The sequence below is a fragment of the Artemia franciscana genome, chromosome 5 (assembly GCF_032884065.1).
Source record: "Artemia franciscana chromosome 5, ASM3288406v1, whole genome shotgun sequence".
NCBI classification, from domain to species: Eukaryota; Metazoa; Arthropoda; class Branchiopoda; order Anostraca; family Artemiidae; genus Artemia; species Artemia franciscana.
The window spans coordinates 47,810,065-47,832,515 of NC_088867.1; the positions used below are offsets into that span (position 1 = coordinate 47,810,065).

Below are 22,451 nucleotides of genomic sequence, written 5' to 3' on the forward strand. Positions count from 1 at the left end.
TAAGTTGTTGGGGATTTGGAACTAGCCAGAAGGGAGAGCTTAGGAAGATTTCATTCAAACGAAAAAACTGTGTGAATGCAGGTTTTCAAAAGGGCATATAAGCGAGATCACAGGGCACCGCTCTATAATAACTAGAAATATCATTAAAAATTTGGAAGGACACAATTCGATTCAAAATTAAAGTTTCTGGTGCCTTTTTCACGAATAAAAAGATATTGGAGAACGAGCAGTCCTTCTCTCAAGCCCAATAATTTCCAAACGCATCCAATCAAAATTTTGAGACAGCCATTTTGTTGAGCATAATAGAAGGGTCCAGCAACTATGTCTAGGGATATTGGGCTTGCCAACCTCACACAATCACGGAACTTGCCCATTATGCCTTAAAACTAAAGATTGCTTTAAACTAAATCAAAAGGCATTTTGTTTATGGTTGCCAATAAGACACCTCAGCAATATATCGAGAACGACAGGGAGTATCAAGTTGAAATTTTTGGGGCTAATGCTAATACTATTGTTACAATTTAAATAAATAAAAAGAGTTTAAGTGTATCCAGGTTGTCAAAGAGTATAGATAGAATCTTTAGGGAACGATTATAAGTTTAATTTTTTAGGTCAACTTCAAAAGTTATGAGGCTAATTTAAAGAAAAAAAAAACTGTTTTGTGTCAGGATTGAAAACTATTGAAAAGTTCCTGCAACGTAGAAATGACAACCCAAACTATAGATTCTTATAGAAATTAAATAAAAAAACAAGTTTTTTAAAATGAAAGTAAGGAGCAACATTAAAACTTAAAACGAACAGAAATTACTCCGTATATGAAAGGGGCTTTTCCTCCTCAAAGTCCAGCTCTTTACGCTAAAGTTTGACTCTTTCTCTTAACTCTACTTTTTGAAACAGCAAAAACTTAAGCGTAAAGAGCGGAACGTTGAGGAGGAAAAGCCCCTTTCATATACGGAGTAATTTCTGTTCGTTTTAAGTTTCTTTTAATTAAGTTTTGATTTCAATTCTTTTGATGTAAATACTGTTATTGAAATACCATTTTTTAGAACTTCGGTTACTATTGAGCCGGGTCGCTCTTTGCTACAGTTCGCTACCACGAACTGTTTGAAAACTGAAGACATAAAATATTATTTTTTTCCATAAAAAAGACTAAGGCAATAAAAACCGAACAGAAAAAAGTTGAACAGAAATTCCCACAAAAGAAATTTTCAAAAGAACTCCTAAAGTCAAATAATCTTCCAAGCGTAAAAATACCATAAATCACTATCAATAAATAAATGAAACTCAGAACGAAGATAAATTACAATAAATAGCCCAGTCAAACTAAAAATGAGCAAAGATTAACATATGTAGGGTTGATGAGACCATAAAATAGTTTGCGCTTTACTGAAAACAAAATAATTTTTAAATGTTTTCACTTTTTTACTTTCATAAATAAAAATGATATTTATTCCTTTCATAAAAAAGGAATAAAAATCAGTATAAAGGGCTGCCACAGATACAAGTGGTAAAAAAAAGGACTTCGAGACAGTAACGTAATATCTTCAAAATCCTGTGGGGGGGGAAGGCAAAGTTGGAGCCAATTTTTCCAGAATCAAGTGAAAATGGCAGTAAAAACTGAAAAATGAGCCATTTGGTACAATAAAGGTGTCATATAGCGCGATGAAGATATTTTATAGAACGACAAAGACATTTTATAGTAATATAAAGGTAAATATATTCTAAAGAAAACTTATCCTTTTCTTTTGATGCTTGAATCATGCAGGCTTATCTTAGTTTGGACAAGATTTTTGAAGAATCTAAATTTCAGCTGGGGGGGGGGGGCAAGCTTGGGTCTGGGGGGAACAAACCAAGGTCCGGGAGGGACAGTCACCCCCCTGCCCAATAGCAAATAATGCCCCTGCCAAGGAACCTCTTTTAGTCGAAAAAAAGGACCCCTCTGGACACAAAATGGAACCAAAAACTCAGTTCTTACAAAGCTTTTGCCGGTTATGAGCTCCCTTCAGCAACTTGTCTGTGGCCTGTTTCTTGATACCAAACGCTTCTTTTTTCTTTTCTTTGAGAGATTTTTCAAGAATCTCTATTGTCTGTCTTTTCAAAGAGATTGCATTCATTGCAAAATCTAGCAGCAAAAGCAAATTAGCACAAAGGAAATTTGGTATTTATAGAGCAATGTGACTCAGGAGTTGCTCGACTCTGGAGTCACGAATTTTTTCCCTAGTTGATGTTAAACTGTGAAAAATCTGTCAGTAAATAATAAAAATATATTCACATTTTTGCATAGTTTCCGCTTTTTGGCCAATTTTCTCCTGTAAATTATCCCCATATGTTTACCACTTCTGCTCCAGCTGTTCTCTTGTCTCGAAATATTCCCGCTCTTTCTCAGTTTTTTCTTTCAAGGGTGTTTCATGATGTAGGTATAAATAACAGCTCTTTTTAGAGGAATTGATCAGTTTTATTAGGTGTTCAGCGACGGTAACATTTTGCGCAAGTCCTCCAAATCTGCCCAGCTTATCAATCACAAACAGTTTTGCATTCAAAGTTCGCTCATTCATCGTAGCTCTCTCTTCGCTGAGAACTAGCCCGGAAAGGGAGAAACCCCGCTTAATGTTGGCAGACCCGTGGGAATTTGTCAAAGCATTTTTATGACCTCAGATAAGTCTTGGTATTTTCCTCCATAGATCACGCTGGTCCACTTGTCGTCGATCCTTCCTGGTTCCGATGGAAGTCCGGATAACTGGATTAGCTGGCAACATAATATAAACAGTGAACACAAACAGGAAATGAAACTTCATTGGAATGCAGAAAAGTTAACGCTTTGAACAACTGCTTTCCGCCAACTTCAGCAAGGGTTATTTTCCGGATATATGGACAAGATCTTTGGAAAAGAGATCACTCTTTTATTTGGTCTACCGTTGCTTCTTTCTCTTCCAAGCAAGTCTCCCGGAATTTTGAACTTTCCCATTCTAAGTCGAACTGAAACTTAAAACCCTATACTTAAAAAAAGAAGAGAAATTAGTAGAAGAATTTTACCAGAAATGTATTCAATTTAAGAAGGGTTCTAGAAAGTAGTCTAATAGTTCAAGAAATACACGTAAGCTCAGAATTGCGCAAGAAATCTGGTCTTAACACTACCTCATGCGTATTTTGTACTTCATATCATTCTCATTATTTTTTTTCCTTTGTGTGCAACAAAGTAACATCCAGAAAAGAGTTTTCTGAAAATATAGAGTCTGCCTCCAAGCCTATTGACCCCAGAGGCAAAGGGTGATCACTCCTTTTTGTGACTAATCTGTCTGCGCTGTCAAGACGGTAACACTGTATCCTATGTAATGACAAGTTTTGTATTTCTTAGACAAGCCAAAACAGGTTCCAAGAATCTTTCAAGCCTTCAGTATACAAAGCTTTAAACCAGGGCGAGAAAAGGGACTTTATGGACATATGTCGATTTAAGGGACCAATAGGGACCTTCAATCGATTCTAGAAACTTTGTGGCAGCCCTGCAGTATATGCCAATTAAACTGATAATCCCCAATCATCCGTATCTTTTTTCTTTTAGTAAAGCGCAAATTATGTTTTGGTCTTGAGAAGGAATGGGGGTTGTCAAATTCAAATCACTTTATTTAAAAAAATGCGACAGACAGAGCCGATTATTAGTTTTTGTAGTCATATACACACGCGAATCAGTCGACAAGTCAAAAATTAAAAGACAAAAAATTATAATATATACAATTAACAACAATAATCCAAATTAAAAATTCGACCCGGCATTAAACAGCTTAACAAACCAGGGTACAAGACTAAGCTCATAACGAGCATGTGACACAGTCACAGGTTGAAGTTTCGGTACAGGCTCTGTAACTGCAACAGACCTGATTGGCCTTACCCGTGCCGGTTGATGTTGGTGCGGGAGGATATTTCGGTGTACAGAGCTGGACAGGATTTTATTACCAAGAGATACGGCGAATTTTAAATGATGGGAGTGAAGAGCTTGGAGTTGAAACTGATTAAGGGGGGATATGTACGGTACTTTTGAGATTACTAGGAGGGCACGGTATTTCACCCTCTCAACCCTGTCTAACTGTTCCTTAGTCAGCCCGAAACACCAGACAGGGCAACTGTACTTAAGTGTGGAACGAATAAAAGAGAAATAAATGCACAGGAGGTGTGGTACAGGGATTCTATAGCGAGCCAACAACTTCAGAGACCTGATGGTCAAATAACCTTTTTTTAACATAACATCAACATGTTTGTTCCACTTCAGATCAGAAGTAAAAATCAGCCCTACTCATGTTAATTTTTGCTCTTTTTGAGTTTGACTCGGCTATTTATTGTAATTTCTGTTCGTTTTGAGGTTCATTTATATATTGATAGTGATTTGCAGTAGTTTTACGCTTGGAAGATTATTTGACTCTATTTCTGGTCATTTTTGGCTTAATGGAGATCTTTACCTTTCTTTGAAAAACTTGTTTTGAGGAAAACATTTATTTTCATTAATCCCTAAGAAATGACGATAATAGGATGATGCTAGGTAGCAAACGACTGATGAAGTGGATGGCTTTACTTATTTGGGTAAGTAAAAAGGGTCCACCCAATGAAGCTATAAGAAGTAGATTAGGCGAGGCCCAAAGTGTTTTTCCCGGTTAAGAAATAGTTTGGAAGAATAGTATAAAAGTCTACAAGCCGGGATGAGAAGCTAAGAATAGACCGGGAATAAATGACGATAAAAGGGTGATGCTGGGTAGAGGAAGATCAATGACATAGATAGCTTTAGTTGCCTGGGTAGATAAAAGTAAGTATAGATACATACAATAGAGATATAAGAAGTAGAATAACCAAGGCCCAGATTTTTTTCGTGGTAAAAAAAAAGATTAAAAGAATAGTAAGATAAGTCTATGAATCAGGATGAGAAATTAAGAATAGACCAGGAAGAAATGATGATAAAGGGATAATGTTAGGTAACGCAAGATCAATGAAGCTGATACATTTCCTTGCCCGGGTAAGAAAAGATAGATAAAAAAGGGCACATCCAATAAAGATATACGAAGTAGAACAGCCGATGGCTAGAGTGTTTTTCACAGTAAAAAATTTTTCTTGGAAGAATAGTAACATAAGTCTATGAACCAGGATGAGAAGCTAAGAATTTATAAACACATCAAAAATAGCGTTCAAGTGAAGAAAACACACTATCTGAAACTTATTCAGGAATGGTAACTAATAATTTGGCTATTACCAATGGTGGAGAATTAGGGATGGATTCTCATTTTGAACGCAACTCGCAGAAGACTTTTGGCAATTAAATTGAAAGTATGAAAATACAAGATACGACCTTTAGGTGTAGTAGTGACGACAGAACTTTACTGCGAGTTTTCATCCATCATGTTACCAATGGTGTAAATGATAAGTTGTACCATGTACGAAGAAAATATTGCGATGGCTAACATAGGCTTGAGTTCAGGAGCTGGTTTCGAATTAAGTAAGGAGTCAAATGCAATTGATTTTATCATCAAGTGTTTGCAATATTTTCATTGACTTTGTCCTAAGGACTATGGCAAACGCTCCAAAAGAGCCATAAAAAATAACAGTAAAATTATTTTGTTGAGGTTTTGAGAGTCCTGGAAGCAAGATTTTAGTGTTTTCTCAACTGAGTTACTGACTTTCATGACAAGGAAACCATTTGCTTTTTTTTCAGAAATTGATACGAAAAACCTTTATTTCATTGCCTGAAGGATCATGGCAAAGTCTGTAAGAACCTGGAAGAAAATGCGACGGCAAAACTTTATATTTTGGCAAAAACTTTATAAACTTTTAATTTTAATATTTTAAAAGTAGGAAAGTAGGAATATTTTAAAAAATGGAACATTTTTGGGATATTTTGACAGTTCCATGTGCAAGAATAAGTTTCAAAGTTAATATTAAGGACAAACTGAAAAAACTTTGACAGACAAAAACGAAGGTGAAGGAAAAGCTCCATTTGAAGCTCATTTCAGAAACTATCATTTTAGATACTACCAATGATAGAGATTTAGGGATAAATCCTTCTTTGGAACTCAGAACGTTCAACCGGGACCACTTAAATCTTTAGCTCTTCTCAGATTCCTATGCCATTTTTACAGAAAGTAGTTGATAGCAAAAACAAAAAAAAAGTAAGGATGCATACGCTTGTGGAGACCTGTCTACAGTTTATACATTTCTGACGAATGCAAAGTTACATTCCACAGACAACATACATTTAATGATCAACTGGCGATAGAAGTGAACATTTTCTTCCTGATATATTCAAGGGTAAATTTCTATTTCAAAATTAGCTGGCAGCAAATTCGGCAAAATAATTCTAACTTCCTTCCTTTTAGTCCTGTCACAAGTGTTGCACCCACAACAATTTTGCCAGTAAGCTGACAAAGGGCAGCTGCAAAACTTTAAAATTGTTGCTCTTATTATTGTTCTTTAATCTTTATTAAATAAAAAAAACTAGTTTTTTAAACTGAAAGTAAGGAGCGATATTAAAACTTAAAACGGAAAGAAATTACTCCGTATATGAAATGGGTTGTCCCCTCCGCAATCCCTCGCTCTTTACGCTAAAGTTTTTAATTGTTTTAAAAAGTAGAATTGTGGCAAAGAATCAAACTTTAGCGTAAAGAGCAAGGGATTGCAGAGGGGACAGCCCATTTCATATACGGAGTAATTTCTGTCCGTTTTAAGTTTTAATATCGCTCTTTACTTTCAGTTTAAAAAACTAGTTTTTTTTATTTAATTTCTGAACGTTTTTGAATTAGTGCATTTTTGATTTTGGCTCTCCGAGCATTAATTAGTAAAATGAAATTTGCATATTAATTTTTTTTTTTGGCTAAACGGCTTTCTCTTAGTTTTGATCAGACGATTTTTAGAAATACGGGGTGGGGAAGGAGGCCTAGTTGCCCTTCAATTTTTCGGTTACTTAAAAAGGCAACTAGAACTTTTAATTTTTAACGAAAGTTTTTATTAGTAAAAAACATACCTAACTTAAGAATTAACTTACGTAAACAAACTTTTATGCTCTTATATTTTTTATCATGTATATGAGGGGGTTTGTCCCCTCGTTAATACCTCGCCTTTTACACTAAATCTTAAGTTTAGTCCCAATTCTTTAAGAATGACCCCTGAATCAGAAAGGCCGTGGAATAAATGGTTGAAATTACTAAAAACACATAGCATAAAGAGCAAGGTATTTATCTCCTCCTAAATACCTCGCTCTTTATGGTAAAGTATTTTTAGAGCCCCTCATATGCGTAATAATCTCTGTTAGTTTTAATGCTATTCTTTACTTTCAGTTGAAAAACTTTTTCGTGTTTATATTTTCATTGTTTTTTTATAGTAATGCTAGAAAATCCCGCGCCATTTTCATTGAATTTCTCTTCCCCCATGACATGTTCCTCCAAGAGAAGATCCTCCCACATAGCCTCCTCCCCTCAACCCCACCCCAAACCCAAAAAATCCCCCTGAAAACGTCTGTACACTTCCCAATAACCATTACTGTATGTAAACACTGGACAAAGTTTGTAACTTGCAGCCCCTCCCCCAGGGACTGTGGGGGAATGAGTCATTCCAAAGACATAGTTAATATGGTTTTCGACTATGCGGAACAAAATGGCTATCTCAAAATTTGGATCCGTTGACTTAGGGAAAAAATGAGCGTGGGAGGGGGCCTAGGTGCCCTCCAATTTTTTTGGTCACTTAAAAAGGGCACTAGAACTTTTAATTTTCGTTAGAATAAGCCCTCTTGCGAGATTCTAGGACCACTTGGTCGATACGATGACCCCTGGAAAAAAAAAAAAAAAAACAAATAAACACGCACCCGTGATCTGTCTTCTGGCAAAAAATACGAAATTCCACATTTTTGTAGATAGGAGCTTGAAATTTTTGCTGTAGGGTTCTCTTACACGCTGAACACGATGGTGTGATTTTCGTTAAGATTCTATGACTTTTAGGGGGTGTTTTCCCCTATTTTCCAAAATAAGGCAAATTTTCTCAGGCTCGTAACTTTTGATGAAAAAGATTAAATTTGATGAAACTTATATATCTAGAATCAGCATGAAAATTCGATTCATTTGATGTATCTTTTAGCATCAAATTCTGTTTTTTAGAGTTTCGTTTATTATTGAGCCGGGTCGCTCCTTACTACAGTTCGTTACCACGAACTGTTTGATTATTGTTCTGAACTGATTTACCGACTTTCCTTTCCAAGACACCATTTGCATTTTAACGAAAATTTACTTGAAAAAATACTGATGAACACTGTCTGAAGAATCGTGGCAGTCTCTGTAAGAACATGGAGGCAAATATAAAGGCAAAACTTACCTTCCATCTTCATTATTTTGATTTAAATGTTTCAAAAATACAAGATGGCGTTTTTGGGATGTTTTGGCAGTTCTGGGTACAAGAAGATGACTAAAACAATACTTTCACAGACAAGAACAAAGTAAAGGAAAAATCCTATCCAAAGTTTACTCAGATAGCTAGCCTATTATTTTAGCTATTACCGATTGAGGAGGAGAGTCAGGGATAGATCCTATTTCTGAACTGGTTGCTGAGTCAATTTAATTTTTTAGCTTTCCTCAAATTTTTCTGTGATTTTTACAGAAAGCAATTGATAGCAAAAAAAGCAAGGATGCATACACTTGTGGAAACCTGTCTAGTTTATTTATTTCTGATACATTACATAGGCGACATACATTTAATAATCGACTGGCGGTAGAAGTGAATATTTTCTTTCTAATATATTCAAGGGTAAATTACATGACAACTCTTAGACCAGTCCGAACTATCACCAAATATCAAACACAGACTATTACTTTAACAGTAATGACAGTCAAAACCTCAGTTTCTGCCTATTGATATGTTTCAATAGTAAGCCCTACAAAAATATACAGAAGTTTAATTTTAAAAATTTCACTTTTCTAAAAATTGAAATAAAAAATTAAAATAAAAACACCTTCACCTAATCATGCCTAGAATCTAAGCATTATTTCTAGAAAGTTAAGATTTAATACAATATAGAAACTATGACTATTTATTTTTACAATCTGCATATTCAAAAGGGATCAGTTCCTCAAGCTTTAGTTTCTTTTTATACATATTTTTTGTTTACAGAAATGAACACTTTTTCCGCTTAAATAATTGTTTTCGTTAAGTCTTTAGCTATTTCGATAAATGGGAGTAAGCAATAAAGCTTTATTTTATCTTATTCACCACGAGTTTTTCAAATTCTGATAAATCAGAAGATGTTCCTCGAGCGTAATTTCTATGTGACAGAACAATAATGGATAGGATTGGAATTTTCCATTCATAGAATTCAAAAATTATTTTCTCTCCATATTCTGGTACACGAATTACATTGCTAAACCTTCTCCCCAGTGTGAGTTCTTTGGTGCTGATTAAACTCTTGTTAATACTGACTTTTTCTTTTTTGCATAGTATGTTAAACTCAAAACTTGATGTTGACTCCTTTTGTGTTTAGATAAATGATAACTTTCTCTGAAGCTTTTTTCACATATTTGACACTTGAATGGCTTTTCCCCAGTGTGAGTTCTTGTATGTCGAGACAAACCAAGTTTACAAGCAAAAGTTTTTAAACATGTGTCACATTCAAAAGGTTTCTCCTCATTATGGATTCTTTGGTGCCTAGATAAAAGGTAATTAGTTGTGAATCGTTTTTCACATACTTGACATGGGAATTGTTCCCCAGTATGCTTTCTTTGATGTTTAGAAAAATCAGAACTAAAAGTGAATCGTTTTTCACATACTTGACACTGAAATAGCTCCCCGGTATGCTTTCTTTGATGATGTTTAAAAAAATCAGAACTAGTAGTGAATTGTTTTTCACATACTCGACACTCATATGGTTTTTCCCCAGTATGAGTTCTACTGTGTACAGATAAAGCAGATCTACTAGTATAAGCTTTATTACATATATCACATTCAAATGGTTTCTCCCCAGTGTGAGTTCGTCTGTGTATGGATAAAGCAGATTTACAAGTATAAGTTTTCTTACAAATATCACACTCAAATGGTTTCTCCCCAGTGTGAGTGCGTCTGTGAACAGTTAAAGCAGAATTGCGTGCAAAAGTTTTCTTACATATATCACATTCGATAGGTTTTCCCATAGCATGAGTTCTTTCTAGTGGCAAAACTTTTACCGAAAAACTTGAGTCCTGCTCACGATTTTCATTTTCTGTTATATTATCTTCAGCAATTTCGCATAACTCAACAGCCAGTCCATGTTCAAAATCAAAATCCGTTTCTTGCTCAATATATACATTGGTAGAGCCTGGCAGAAAAGGTTCTCTGGAATCTTCTCTTGCTTGAGAATCTTGGAAAACCAAGTCCATGGTGATATCTAAAAAAAGAAAAAAAAATAAATCATACATTTTCACAGAAGGGTAGGTGGAGGGGGGGTCAAATTAAAGCCATTTTAGATACTGGAAATTGGACATTGTATGGGTATTCAAGCATCAAACGTATTTTGAAAACTTCTAGAGTATTTTCGTTATTAATTTGCTTGTAGATTACCTACTACTCCTTATGCCTAACATCAAGATATTACAGATTTGCCAATACGACAACCTTGGCCAACAGATTGCTAATTGTTTTAACTTGCCATCTTTGCAGCATTCCCTGGATTTTTCTTACCCACATACCGTGAACTTAATACCCTTGACCTTTGCAAGATATAGCAAATACGCCTTTTTGACATTCTAGATATATAAAGTGTATTTTTTATGTGTATTAATATCCATTAGAACTTACCATCAGCTGTTTTTGAAAATATTACAGGTTAGTCTTTTTTGCAAGATTGTCCAATTGTGTCTAGTTTGACAGTACCCTGAAAATTTCTACTTAACATCTTTAAGCATTCCAGGGATACCGAAGATACACCCTTTTGAAAATATGGATTAAACAGTGCTTTTTTACTTACTTGAACAGCCCCCTCAGTATTCCTTAAAGTTTCTACTTAAAGTAGCAAGGACATCAAAATGAAAACATTGTTACTAGGACCCAACCAATTGAATTTTTCGAGTATGATACCAATATACCAGTGGCGTACCGATACATTACCGAAATAATTTGTCAATAAATTCCCTTTTTGAAAAAACCATTACCTAAATTTAAACTAACCCCACCCTCCCAATTGTTCGTCCATATTCATACTCAAATGTTTCTCCCTGGTCTATTACACACGAAAAAAACAGCCTCCATGATCCACTGTGGATTCGAAATTGTTTGATTTTCTTTACCTTTTCTGATCATTAGCTTCTGAGGACACAGACGAAATGTTTGTGTGCTCACCTGCGAAAGATATAAATAATAAAAATTTAATCAAAGAAGCCAGTTTAGTCACGTAAACACAAATACATGAAAATCTGATTGAACAAAGCATAAGATATTCATTAAATTGATGATTCAAACCTAAACTTCAATAGCAGGATTTTGAATTTTAATCATTCAAATATTAACGTGAAAACTTTACATTTATACGATATGATCTCTTACAAACGAATCCATGCTAGGTACACTGGATACAGGGGTATAGCTAGAGCTTTAAGTTTGGAAGAGGGATTTAATGAATGTATTGGCAAAAGCGTCCAGTATCTCAGCGATTGCGGACATACAAGCTAAATTTCCAAGGTGTTGACGCCTTAAAACTTCCCCTCCCCACCTTAAAACATCCCCTCTCTTCCGTGGCTGTGACCCTGACTGGATATCATGGTCCTAACCAATTGAATATCAGATCTTTCACCCACTCAAGAGAACATCTATTAAAAAGGAAGGTATGGTTGATTGTATTCTTTTTAGTTTTTTTTTTAATCCACAAGTTTAGAAGATTGCAGCACTGGGTGTGTATTGAAAAGCATTGACAACAGATATACTTTTACTTTGACCCACCTATGCTGCTCTCTCTGCCATGGTCAGACTTAAAGGGTGGCTCTGGTCCAAAGAATAGGACAAGCAAGAATTACCTGAGGATATCTGGTAGCAATATCTAATACCAGCACTGACCCTCATATTGGTCCAATAATATTGGTCTGCCAATATATATTGGTTGGGTCCTAATTGTTACCATAAAGATCAAACAAGGGTCTATCTGTACTTGAAAACGAGGGTTTTCAATGATTTTCATAAAATATTAAAGGGGAGTTTTATTACAGAAAAAGTTCACCAGTGTTTTCAAACCAAACCGTAAAAACAATACGTTGAAACTAATCTGATAAACGTGTTAATATTTTTAGCACTTAAGAATTCGAAGATGGTGCACAAAACGTCCAAACAAATTATTTTGAGGAATGTCTAGTTTTATATTGTGCAATATTCCATATTTTCTTTACAATTTACCAAAAAAAGTAGTCAGAATTATATAAAATGCTATTTTAAATAAATTTTGATAAATAACAGCTTGAAAACATTTACTTAACCATTTATAAACATACAAAATACTTTTTTAAAGCTAAATTAAGAAGAATAAATGCCAGGTCATAGGGTTAAATCTGCTTCAAATAAGGAAACAATATCATGTATGGACACAGGATATATTCTTGGTTGCATCTATTAAGAAGAAGTCATAACTTAAAATGAACGAAAACCACAGCTATGCAGTTAATGCAACACATTTAAAAAAAAATAGTTTCAAATGAATAAGTTCTTAACATGTTCCAATGTTTGTAGAATTCTGAAAAATTAGCACTTCACTAAGAATACAATGAACAAACGAAGGCCAACGCTAACTACAAATACCTATTAGACATGTTTCATGTAAATGGAAAACATAAAACCAACAAAAATGACTTCTTGGCCCTCTGTACTAGGGCCCAACCGATAGAGATTTTTGGGGTTTGATATCAATATTGATATACACGTATTATACCAATGTAATACCAATATAATTTGCTGATATTTTCATTCCTGAAAAAACAGCTTACATAAAGTTTAAACTCTGCATTCTCTGCCCATTTTCACACTCACATGTTTCTCCCTTATGTATTACATACCTAAGAAAAGCCTCAATGATCCAAATAATACAAAAAATAATATTTAGAAAGGATTTAGAAAAACACCTAAACCAAAATAAAGTCCTAATTTGAATGAGAAAACCATTTTATGCTAGTTTAGTTAAAAAACAGAAATACATGAAAATCTGATTGAAAGAAGTATGAGATATTTATTGACACTAATTATTCAAAACTCAAATTTCAGTAATGGGAGTCTGTATTTTGATTTTTCACATATTAATGTGAAAATTTTAAAATGATATGATACAGTCTCTTACTAAAAAAAACTTCGTTTTCTTAAAGAGTTAAAGAAGCTGCTTCCCAAAGTCGAACCTTAAAACGTACAGGAATTAGAAGAGGCAGTTGGGGGGCTGCCGCCCCCCAAACCCCCAGCTTTTAAAGACTCTTTTGGACAGGTTTTTTTTGTGGGGGGACTTCATTGTTACTAATTACTAGTTTCGGCGCAATGGTTCTCCTGTCCTCTTGTGTTTAACATTTTTCGAAGTTATTCCATTATTCATTCATTTCAATTTTTTGTTAATTAAAAGAGGGCCTTTCCGAAGCCAAGAGCGGGGGGTTAGCAAAAAAACAAAAAACGTGTACAAAAGAGTCTTTAAAAGCTGGGGGTTTGGGGGGCAGCAGCCCCCCAACTGCCTCTTCTAATTCCTGTACGTTTTAAGGTTCGACTTTGGGACGCAGCCTCTTTAACTCTTTAAGAAAACGAAGTTTTTTTCATATTATTTCTGTACGTTTTTCTACAATCCATGGTGGATGTAATTTAATAATTCCTGTACTCCTCGTACAGGAGTACTCCTCGTACAGGAATTAGGAGAGGAACCCTCCCCCCTCCCCCCCCGCTTTTAAATCATTGTATAAAATAGAAAAAAATAGATAGAATGACCGAAATGTTTCTTTTCCTCATAAGAAGCTAATATTCTGTTATCTCTCAAATGATAAGCTGTCCAGGTGTTGTGAAAAAAAACCTCCTGTAAGGGACTTGAACCCTTGACCCGAGGATTAAAAGTCTCACGCTCTACCAACTGAGCTAATAACTTGCATGTGTGTAAATATAACTTCTCAATAGCTTTTAAAAATTTCAAATTAACATGGGCTCTTATGGAGAGAAATCCGTTAATTAAATAGCTAATGGGTGGTTTCTGGAAAACAGGGAAGGAGTTATCGGATCGAGCTGAAATTTCGCGGATAAGCTCCTGGGCCGTAGGGGACCTTAACTTGTGAATTTCAGCCCGATCGGACAACGTTAAAAGGGGTGGGGGGGGGGGGGGGGGGGGGGGTTGGAGGGTCGAAACTTTCGGGGGGTTAAGATTTTCCTACGAAACTTTCATGGGCACTTACTCGGAGAATTCCGCATCGAATGAGTCTTCGTACACCCAGATCCGATGTCGGATGTGACCTGTAGGCGTCTAGGAAAAAAAAGTAAATGAATTTTAAGTGGCTATGCGTGGTTTCTGGAAAACAGGGAAGGAGTTATCGGATCAAGCTGAAATTTCGCGGATAAGCTCCTGGGCCCTAGGGGACCTTAACTTGTGAATTTCAGCCCGATCGGACAACGTTAAAGGGGGGCTTGGGTTGACAGGTCGAAACTTTCGGCCAGATTTTCCCCATCAAGAAAAAAGTTGGAGGGGGATGAAATTTTGTAGGTTTCTTAGTTGGAGCTCGGGCTACGAAATGCATCCCTCCCCATCCGTCTGCGACCACTGGAACCGAAGATCGCTTAACATTGTCGTGTGTCGCCTCTTTACAGAGGCACGAGTGTGCCTCCTTGATATAAATTAATACACACACATATATATATATATATATATATATATATATATATATATATATATATATATATATATATATATATATATACATATATATATATATATATATATATATATATATATATATATATATATATATATATATATATATATATATATATATATATATATATATATATATATTCAATTCAATTCAATTGATTTATAACCCATCTACAAAAAGAGGGCGGAACGCCCTTAAGATGGAGTAATAAGAGAGAAAAAAAAAAAGTACAAATAAATACAAATCAACACAATCAAACAATTAAATAAGTAATGCTGACCATGGGTGAGACACTATCGACATAGAAGAACAAAAATTATGAAGTCTTTTATCAATAATAGATGTAGGAGAAACTAGGCGGAATTTGTTCACTAAGTTACTATTTCTAGTCCAAGGAGGGTAACTGAGAAGGAATTTAGCATAACGAAAATATACTCTACGAACAGATAGTTTCTGAGGTTCACTAAAAAACTGCCAAACCGGACAAAGAGAAAGGAGATGAGGTACAACTAGGCTGTTATAAATTTTCGCAAGCTTTAATTTATCAATATGTTTAATATTAGATGCAATTGAAGCATAAGCAATTCTCAGTTTTTTCTTCAAAAGTTCAAGGGATAAATTCACAGTTTCTTTCATATTTTTTCAATAGGCATTCCAAGGTAAACTAATTTTTAAGAAAGGGGGACATGAACATTAGCTAAAGACAAAAAATAGGGCCATTTGTCTCTTTAAAATTGAAAGCTACAACAGCAGTTTTATCAACATTGAAAGAAAGCCCAATATTTTTATATTCATTATAAAGCTGATTAAACGCGTTTTCACATCCACTAAAAGTACGGCTATATATATATATATATATATATATATATATGTATATATATATATATATATATATATATATATATATATATATATATATATATATATATATATATATATATATATATATATATATATATATATATACATATATATATATATATATATATATATGTATATACATATATATATTATATATATATATACATATATATATATATATATATATATATATATATATATATATATATATATATATATATATATATATATATATATATATATATATATATATATATATATATATATATATATTATATATATATTATATATATATACATATATATATATACATACATATATATATATATATATATATATATATATATATATATATATATATATATATATATATATATATACATATATATATATATATATATATTATATATATATATATATATATATATATATATATATATATATATATATATATATATATATATATATATATATATATATATATATATATATATGTATTTTCAATAAAGCACTATAAGTATTTTCAATAGTCCTTCCTTGTTCCATCGTGATTATTTGAACTCTTGTTATTTTTAACATCTTTGTAATTTGAACTTTTCTTCCAGTCCCTTGAGTTTCAAATTACTAAGAGTCGACTGTATCACCATTCTATCCAAATTTTTATGTCATTTTCCAAATATACATCTGGATAGAAAAAATTTATATTCAGGATCGAAAATTGCCTTAAATCTTCAAAAGAAACAAAAATCTTTGATTCAATTAGTCAAACTGAAGCCAACAAGGAAAAAGCTTACAAAAAGCATATGTAGTATTTTGCCAGGATTCTAAGCAATCCAACTGATCACAGTGAAGAAAACAAGAATCTTTCAGTACACATCTAGAGTAGTCTCTGCTGAACTGAAAAATTCTGAATTCAAGGCAATTTATTAACAGGAAATGTTGTAAGAAAAAAAAACAAGAGCTAAGAGCTCATATGGCACTAGTGATGAGGATGGAAGAGCCAAGAGCTCATATTGCATAAGCTCTAGCAAAATTCTAAGAATCAATAGATTGATTTAAAAGGAATATCAGAGGCTTAATGCCAGTCGGGATTTAAAATAAGAACTCTGAGACACAAGGTCCTTCTAAATATCAAAATTTATTAAAATCCGATCACCCACACGTAAGTTAAAAATACCTCATTTTTTCTAATTTTTCCTCTCCTTTCAGCCCCCCAGATGGTCGAATCGAGGAAAACAACTTTATCAAGTCAATTTGTGCAGTTCTCTGACATGCCTACCAATTTTCATTGTCCTAGCATATCCAGAAGCACCAAACTCACCAAAGAACTGGACCCCCCCTCCTAACTCCCACAAAGAAAGCAGAACAAGTCCGGTTTAATCAATCACATATCTACGACATTTGCTTGTTCTACCCACCAAGTTTCATCCTGATCTCTCCACTCTAAGCGTTTTCCAAGATTTCCAGTTTCCCCCTTCAACTCCCCCCAATGTCAACAGATCTGGTCGGGATTTAAAATAAGAGCTCTGAGACCCTGAGACAACAGTTCCTTTTAAATTTCAAATGTCATTAAGATCTGGTCACCCATACTTAATTTTAAAAAACCTCAATTTTTCCGAATTATCGCACCCCCCAACCCCCCCCCCCCCAAAGAGGGCAGATCCGTTCCAATTATGTAAATCACGTATCTAGAACTTGTGCTTATTCTTCCCATCAAGTTTCATCCTGATCTCTCGGCTCTAAGCATTTACCATGATTTCTATTTTCCCCTCCAACCACCATGTCCCCAGATTCGATTCGAATTTAAAATGGAGCATCTGAGACATAAGATCTTTCTATATCAGATTTCATTAAGGTCTGATCACCATTCGTAAGATAAAAATACCTTAATTTTCATGTTTTCGAAAATTTCCAGTTTCCCCCTCAAACTTCCTTAAATGTCACCGGATCTGGTTGGAACTTAAAATGAGAGCTCGAAAGCACAAGATGCTTGTAAATATCAAATTCCATTAAGAGCTGATAACCTATTTGTAAGTTACAAATACCTCATTTTTTTCTAATTTTTCCGAATTAGCCCCCCCCCCCCAACTCCCCCAAAAAGAGCAGATCCAGTCCGGTTATGTCAGTCATGTATCTTGGACTTGTGCTTATTCTTCTCACCAAGTTTCATCATGATCTTTCCACTCTAAGCCTTTTCCAAGATTTCCAGTCCCCCCCCCAACTCCCCCCCCCCAATGACACTGGATCTGGTCGAGACTTAAAATAAGAGATCTGAGGTACGAGCTCCTTCTAAATATGAAATTTCATTAAGATCCGATCGCTCTTTCATAAGTTAAAAATACCTAATTTTTTCTAATTTTTCAGAATTAACCCTCCCCCAAAGAGAGCGGATCCGTTCCGACTATATCAATCAAGTATCTAAGACTTGTGCGTAGTTTTTCCACCAAGTTTCATCCAGATCCCTCCACTCCAAGCGTTTCCTAAGATTTTAGGTTTCCTCCTCCAGTTGCCTCAAATATCACCGGATCCGGTCAGGATTTAAAACATGAGTTCTGAGACACGTTATCCTTCTAAATATCGAATTTCATTAATATACGATCACCCGTTTGTAAGTTAAAAATACCTAATTTTTCCAAATTAACCATCCGCCACTCCCCCTAAGATGGTCGAATCAGGGAAACGACTATTTCTAATTTAATCTGGTCTGGTCGCTGATACGCCTGCCAAATTTCATTGTCCTAGCTTATCTGGAAGTGCCAAAACTAGCAAAACCAGGAGTGACAGACAGAAAGACCGACAGACTGACAGAATTTGCAATTACTATATGTCACTTGGTTAATACCAAGTTCCATAAAAACACAACATGTTATGAGATCTATAAGTAGAATAACTGAAAAGTATGCTTCTACATGTCATCTGTGTGAGCTTATATAGTGCCACATAAGATTCAAAAATGCAAACAAATACATGAGGAGAGTGCCACCAAGAGGAAACAGTATCAAGTATACAATACACCTAGCTCTACAAATATATATGATGATAAAAATATATAAAAACAGATAAATAAGATATAGTACAAGTTCAAAAAAAAGATGAAAATACATTTCCAAAACATTTATTCTAGATTGTTTTCTATCATATTATTAGCAAAATATCATATTTTTTTTTACTATAATGTTCATTTACGAATGGAGTGTTCTTTTCACAGAGATTAGTATTTCCCTTTTGCTTCCAACAGTCATGATTTTGAATCATTGGAAAGCTTTTAGAAAGATACATTACAATAATCTTCCATTTTCAATTTAAAATACCATTGAAAAACAAAATTGCTTTGCATAGCAATTAATTTTTAGCTATTACAGTTGACCAATAAACAGGTGAAAACAGGAGGAAAACTGAGAAATGAATATCAGATTCATCTAGTGGTAAAAGTTGGAAACAACCAAGGTAAAAATACCTAAGTGGATTCAGTACTTCAAAATAAGCATGTGAACTTCAATGTTGGGTAACCATAAAAAGACAAAGGCCCCAGTAGCATATTTGACAAGGGGACTACAAATCATTACATGATATTTCTGTTGAGCTGACTTTAGAATTTTCTTAAAAGGCATGCTTGGATTTTTCAGGGGCAGTTGTTTAAATGTACTTTAAAAACAAAGTTCTATTATATTTAATAATAAAAAAAAAACAACAGGATTAAGACTTTTGGATGATGCGCATTTTCTAAAAATGGAACATCTGTATATCTGGTGCACCAAAAGTTTCACATAATTTTGTCTCAGATTTCCAGGGAGAGTAGTTGTTGGATTATACTTTAATGTCATATATTTGGTTTTCCTACCCTATACAAGTTAAGGCAAGACCACCAAATAAATCCTAAAGAGTTTCACCATACACAAATAAAAATGTTTCCAATGGATATTATATGATGACCCCTTAAGTTAATACATTGCCTTAAGGCAATATAGCAGAATTTATACTTTCAACAAGTTTGTCATTTCTTTGGAAAAAATAGCACTTGGAGTATAAAACAGCCTTTATTCAGCTTCATTGGTTAATTTGCTTCAAATATTCTTATCTCATAGTTTGAATCTCTTCACTTTACAAACAAAATTCCCAACAAAAATTAAAATAAGTGGACTGGGGAAAAATAATGATAATGCAGTGAAGATTAGGAATCATCCTATTTCACTGCCTAAGATTAAGGGTAAACTTTCTCAAGTTAAAATACAGACAGAGCTCAGTTAATCTATGAAATAAACTATTTCATTGAAGCCAAATGTATATTCTTCTGCAGGCTCTAAAATATAAGTGCTAAGGAGCAGAGTAATTGTATGTAAATTGGCCAGGATGTAGGGGTAACTTTAGAGCCGATTGAAATGCTTAGAAAAAAGAAAGAAAAAGGTCTACAAAAGAGGCTCTCTAGAAGGAGCCATGCTGTAAAAAAGGAAAAAAAAAATTTTGACTGCTAATTTTTTATTCTTTTTTTTTTGGTTTTGTATGTTTTAACAATTTATTCCTAGCATCCACTTCTAATGCTTTCATATAAAACTAGACTAAATAAAAAAAAAAAAGAAAACCAAAACAATGATGGAATTAATATTTTAAATATACAGCAAGTATCAATGAATCATAATCCCTTGTCCTTTCTGATCTTGTAAGTTTCTTGAATAAATTTAGATCCATTGTTGTTTTAGCTTATTTTACGTAGCTTAGGGTCATACGGGACCATTAGAATGGGGCTATGGAAAAATAATCAAAAATGTGGAAAAAATATAAATGAACATAAATAAATAAATTTCAAACTGTCCCTCTTTTTTTATTCTAATATGTCTCCTAATAAGGAGCTAGTATTTCAGAACTTTATTATCTAAAGTTTTCCAAGATTGTAGTCAGCCAAGATAGTAGTCAAAACTAAGCATTCTAAACCTATATAGAGTTAGACCCCCAAGGCTCACCTAGTGCCTAATCTGGGCCAGAAATTCTGATTAAAATGTATCTTTCCTATACATGCACAGCAGGTTCATGATTTTGGACCTTATGGTTGTAGGGTTAGACAGTTATGATTAGCTTATAGCTGGGAATAGACCAGTTGGGATTGGCTAAAAAAAAAAAAATCTTAGAAAAAATCTGGTCTTTAAACACTTGAATTTTGATAAAGTTTTCCTCAGCACCCTACCCTATTCAAATACAATTATTCTGTTTCACAATATATTTCTTGGTAAAATTTTGGTTTAGCTACTTTTTGTTAATTCGCAAATAAGTTAGGATTGGAAAATGAAACTTCCAGTAATAAATCAAGGGGCAAAAACATACTCTAGGAATGTTTTACCAAGCTTCCATGTTAGCCCTCTTCTGATTTCTAGTATTAGAAATTTACCTTTTGAAATTTTGGCAAAACAGCATTTTGCCTTAATTTTTGGCTGTCAGTTTTTTTTTATGTCAGGTTTTAGTTCTGAATATACAATTACTTTAATTTCAGTAGGATTTTAAACCATATTGTTTTTTTCCTAAATTTAGGTGATATTTGAAACCTCATAAACAGGGATTGAAAAAGGTTGTGAAGCTGAAAACAGATTCCTTGTACTTTATTTAAGCAGAAGATATGTTCTGCAAGGTTTCACTTTCACAATACAAAGCATTTTAAAGATCATCAAAGGTCACTACTCTCAAGAGGGAGAAGGAGTGGAGGTATTTACTTCACAATACCTTCCCAGAATATACCTGGCTACTTGTGTCTTACAGCCACCATACTCAAGTTTTGTCAAGAAGTAAACTTTGGTTTATATTAATGAAATAAAACATAAAATTATGAAAACATAAAACTTTATCAACAAAATTAAGAAAACTACAGAAATGTGTGCCCACAATGCAGAAATGTCACTAAGAATTGTATTTAAACAAGCCATGCCTTCTGCCATTACTGCCACCCATGACATGTGCTTTGCTAGGTATGATTTAGATGATGGCAGGATGTATTTTGGAGCTGTATATTCCTCCACTCTGCAGAACTCCACATTCTCTCAAGATGCAAATGGTATTCTACTGTGAGCAAACCAACTCATTTCATACATGGTCTAGTTGTACACTTTCAAAAAGGGTCTTTATTGAAAGAATATAAAGTCATTCTGTGTCCACTGATGTATGTTTTATTTTGGGCAAACACCCTTATCCTAAAAAAAAGTCTAATTGCCTCTTCTTTAGTCCTTGGCAAATCCCAAATTGTCCTTTAAACATCCATGGTCCACTATTTCCTATCAACACAGATTACAAACTGAATGAATTTCCTCCCTTGCTCTGAAAAACTGGTTATTTCATTAGCATTAACCAAACTTTACTTTGAAACAGAAGATAAGTGTGGTGGGTAATAAGACAGAAGTAGTCCATAGACATACCCCTGAAAGTTTAGTATTCCTAGCCTAACCCCTCTCCAAGAAGCCAAAAGTAGATGAACTAGAGTTTCACTGAAAATACCAGAAAATCCAAGGGTACTTGTCAATTACATGAAACATACTCAAGAAGTGAAGTTTGGTTAGAGCTAATGAAAAAAAAAATATGATGAAAATAGAATAGTTTATAAGCAAAATTGTGAAAACTACTGCTAGGAAATATGCTCCCAGAATGCAGTGTTACACTTCCAAAAATGTTGCTTCTCATAAGAGTAAAAAATCATGGTGTGTCCACTAATGCAGTGTTTCATTTTGGGCAACAATCCCTTATCCTGTAAAAATGTGATTG

General features: G+C 34.0%; 1 protein-coding gene across 1 annotated transcript; it reads right to left on the minus strand.

Annotated features, from left to right (window-relative positions):
* Positions 1 to 8,657: 8,657 nt before the first annotated feature.
* LOC136027751 (zinc finger protein 39-like) lies at positions 8,658 to 18,992 on the minus strand. The gene is made up of 3 exons (XM_065705208.1): positions 18,900 to 18,992; positions 11,274 to 11,325; positions 8,658 to 10,375 (listed from the first exon to the last, which is right to left on the minus strand). Exons 1-3 carry the CDS (start codon positions 18,990 to 18,992, stop codon positions 9,414 to 9,416), a joined length of 1,107 nt encoding a protein of 368 aa, XP_065561280.1. The 3' UTR covers positions 8,658 to 9,413.
* Positions 18,993 to 22,451: the final 3,459 nt, after the last annotated feature.

What these genes read in the sequence shown, in the direction of transcription:
- LOC136027751 (XM_065705208.1), bottom strand. Translation starts at nt 18,992, where the DNA reads ATGTATCTTTCTAAAAGCTTTCCAATGATTCAAAATCATGACTGTTGG. An exon ending in GTGAAAAGAACACTCCATTC is followed by an intron (nt 11,326 to 18,899) that starts GTAAATGAACAT and finishes TATCTTTCGCAG; the next exon opens with GTGAGCACACAAACATTTCG. An exon ending in GAAGCTAATGATCAGAAAAG is followed by an intron (nt 10,376 to 11,273) that starts GTAAAGAAAATC and finishes TTCTTTTTTTAG; the next exon opens with ATATCACCATGGACTTGGTT.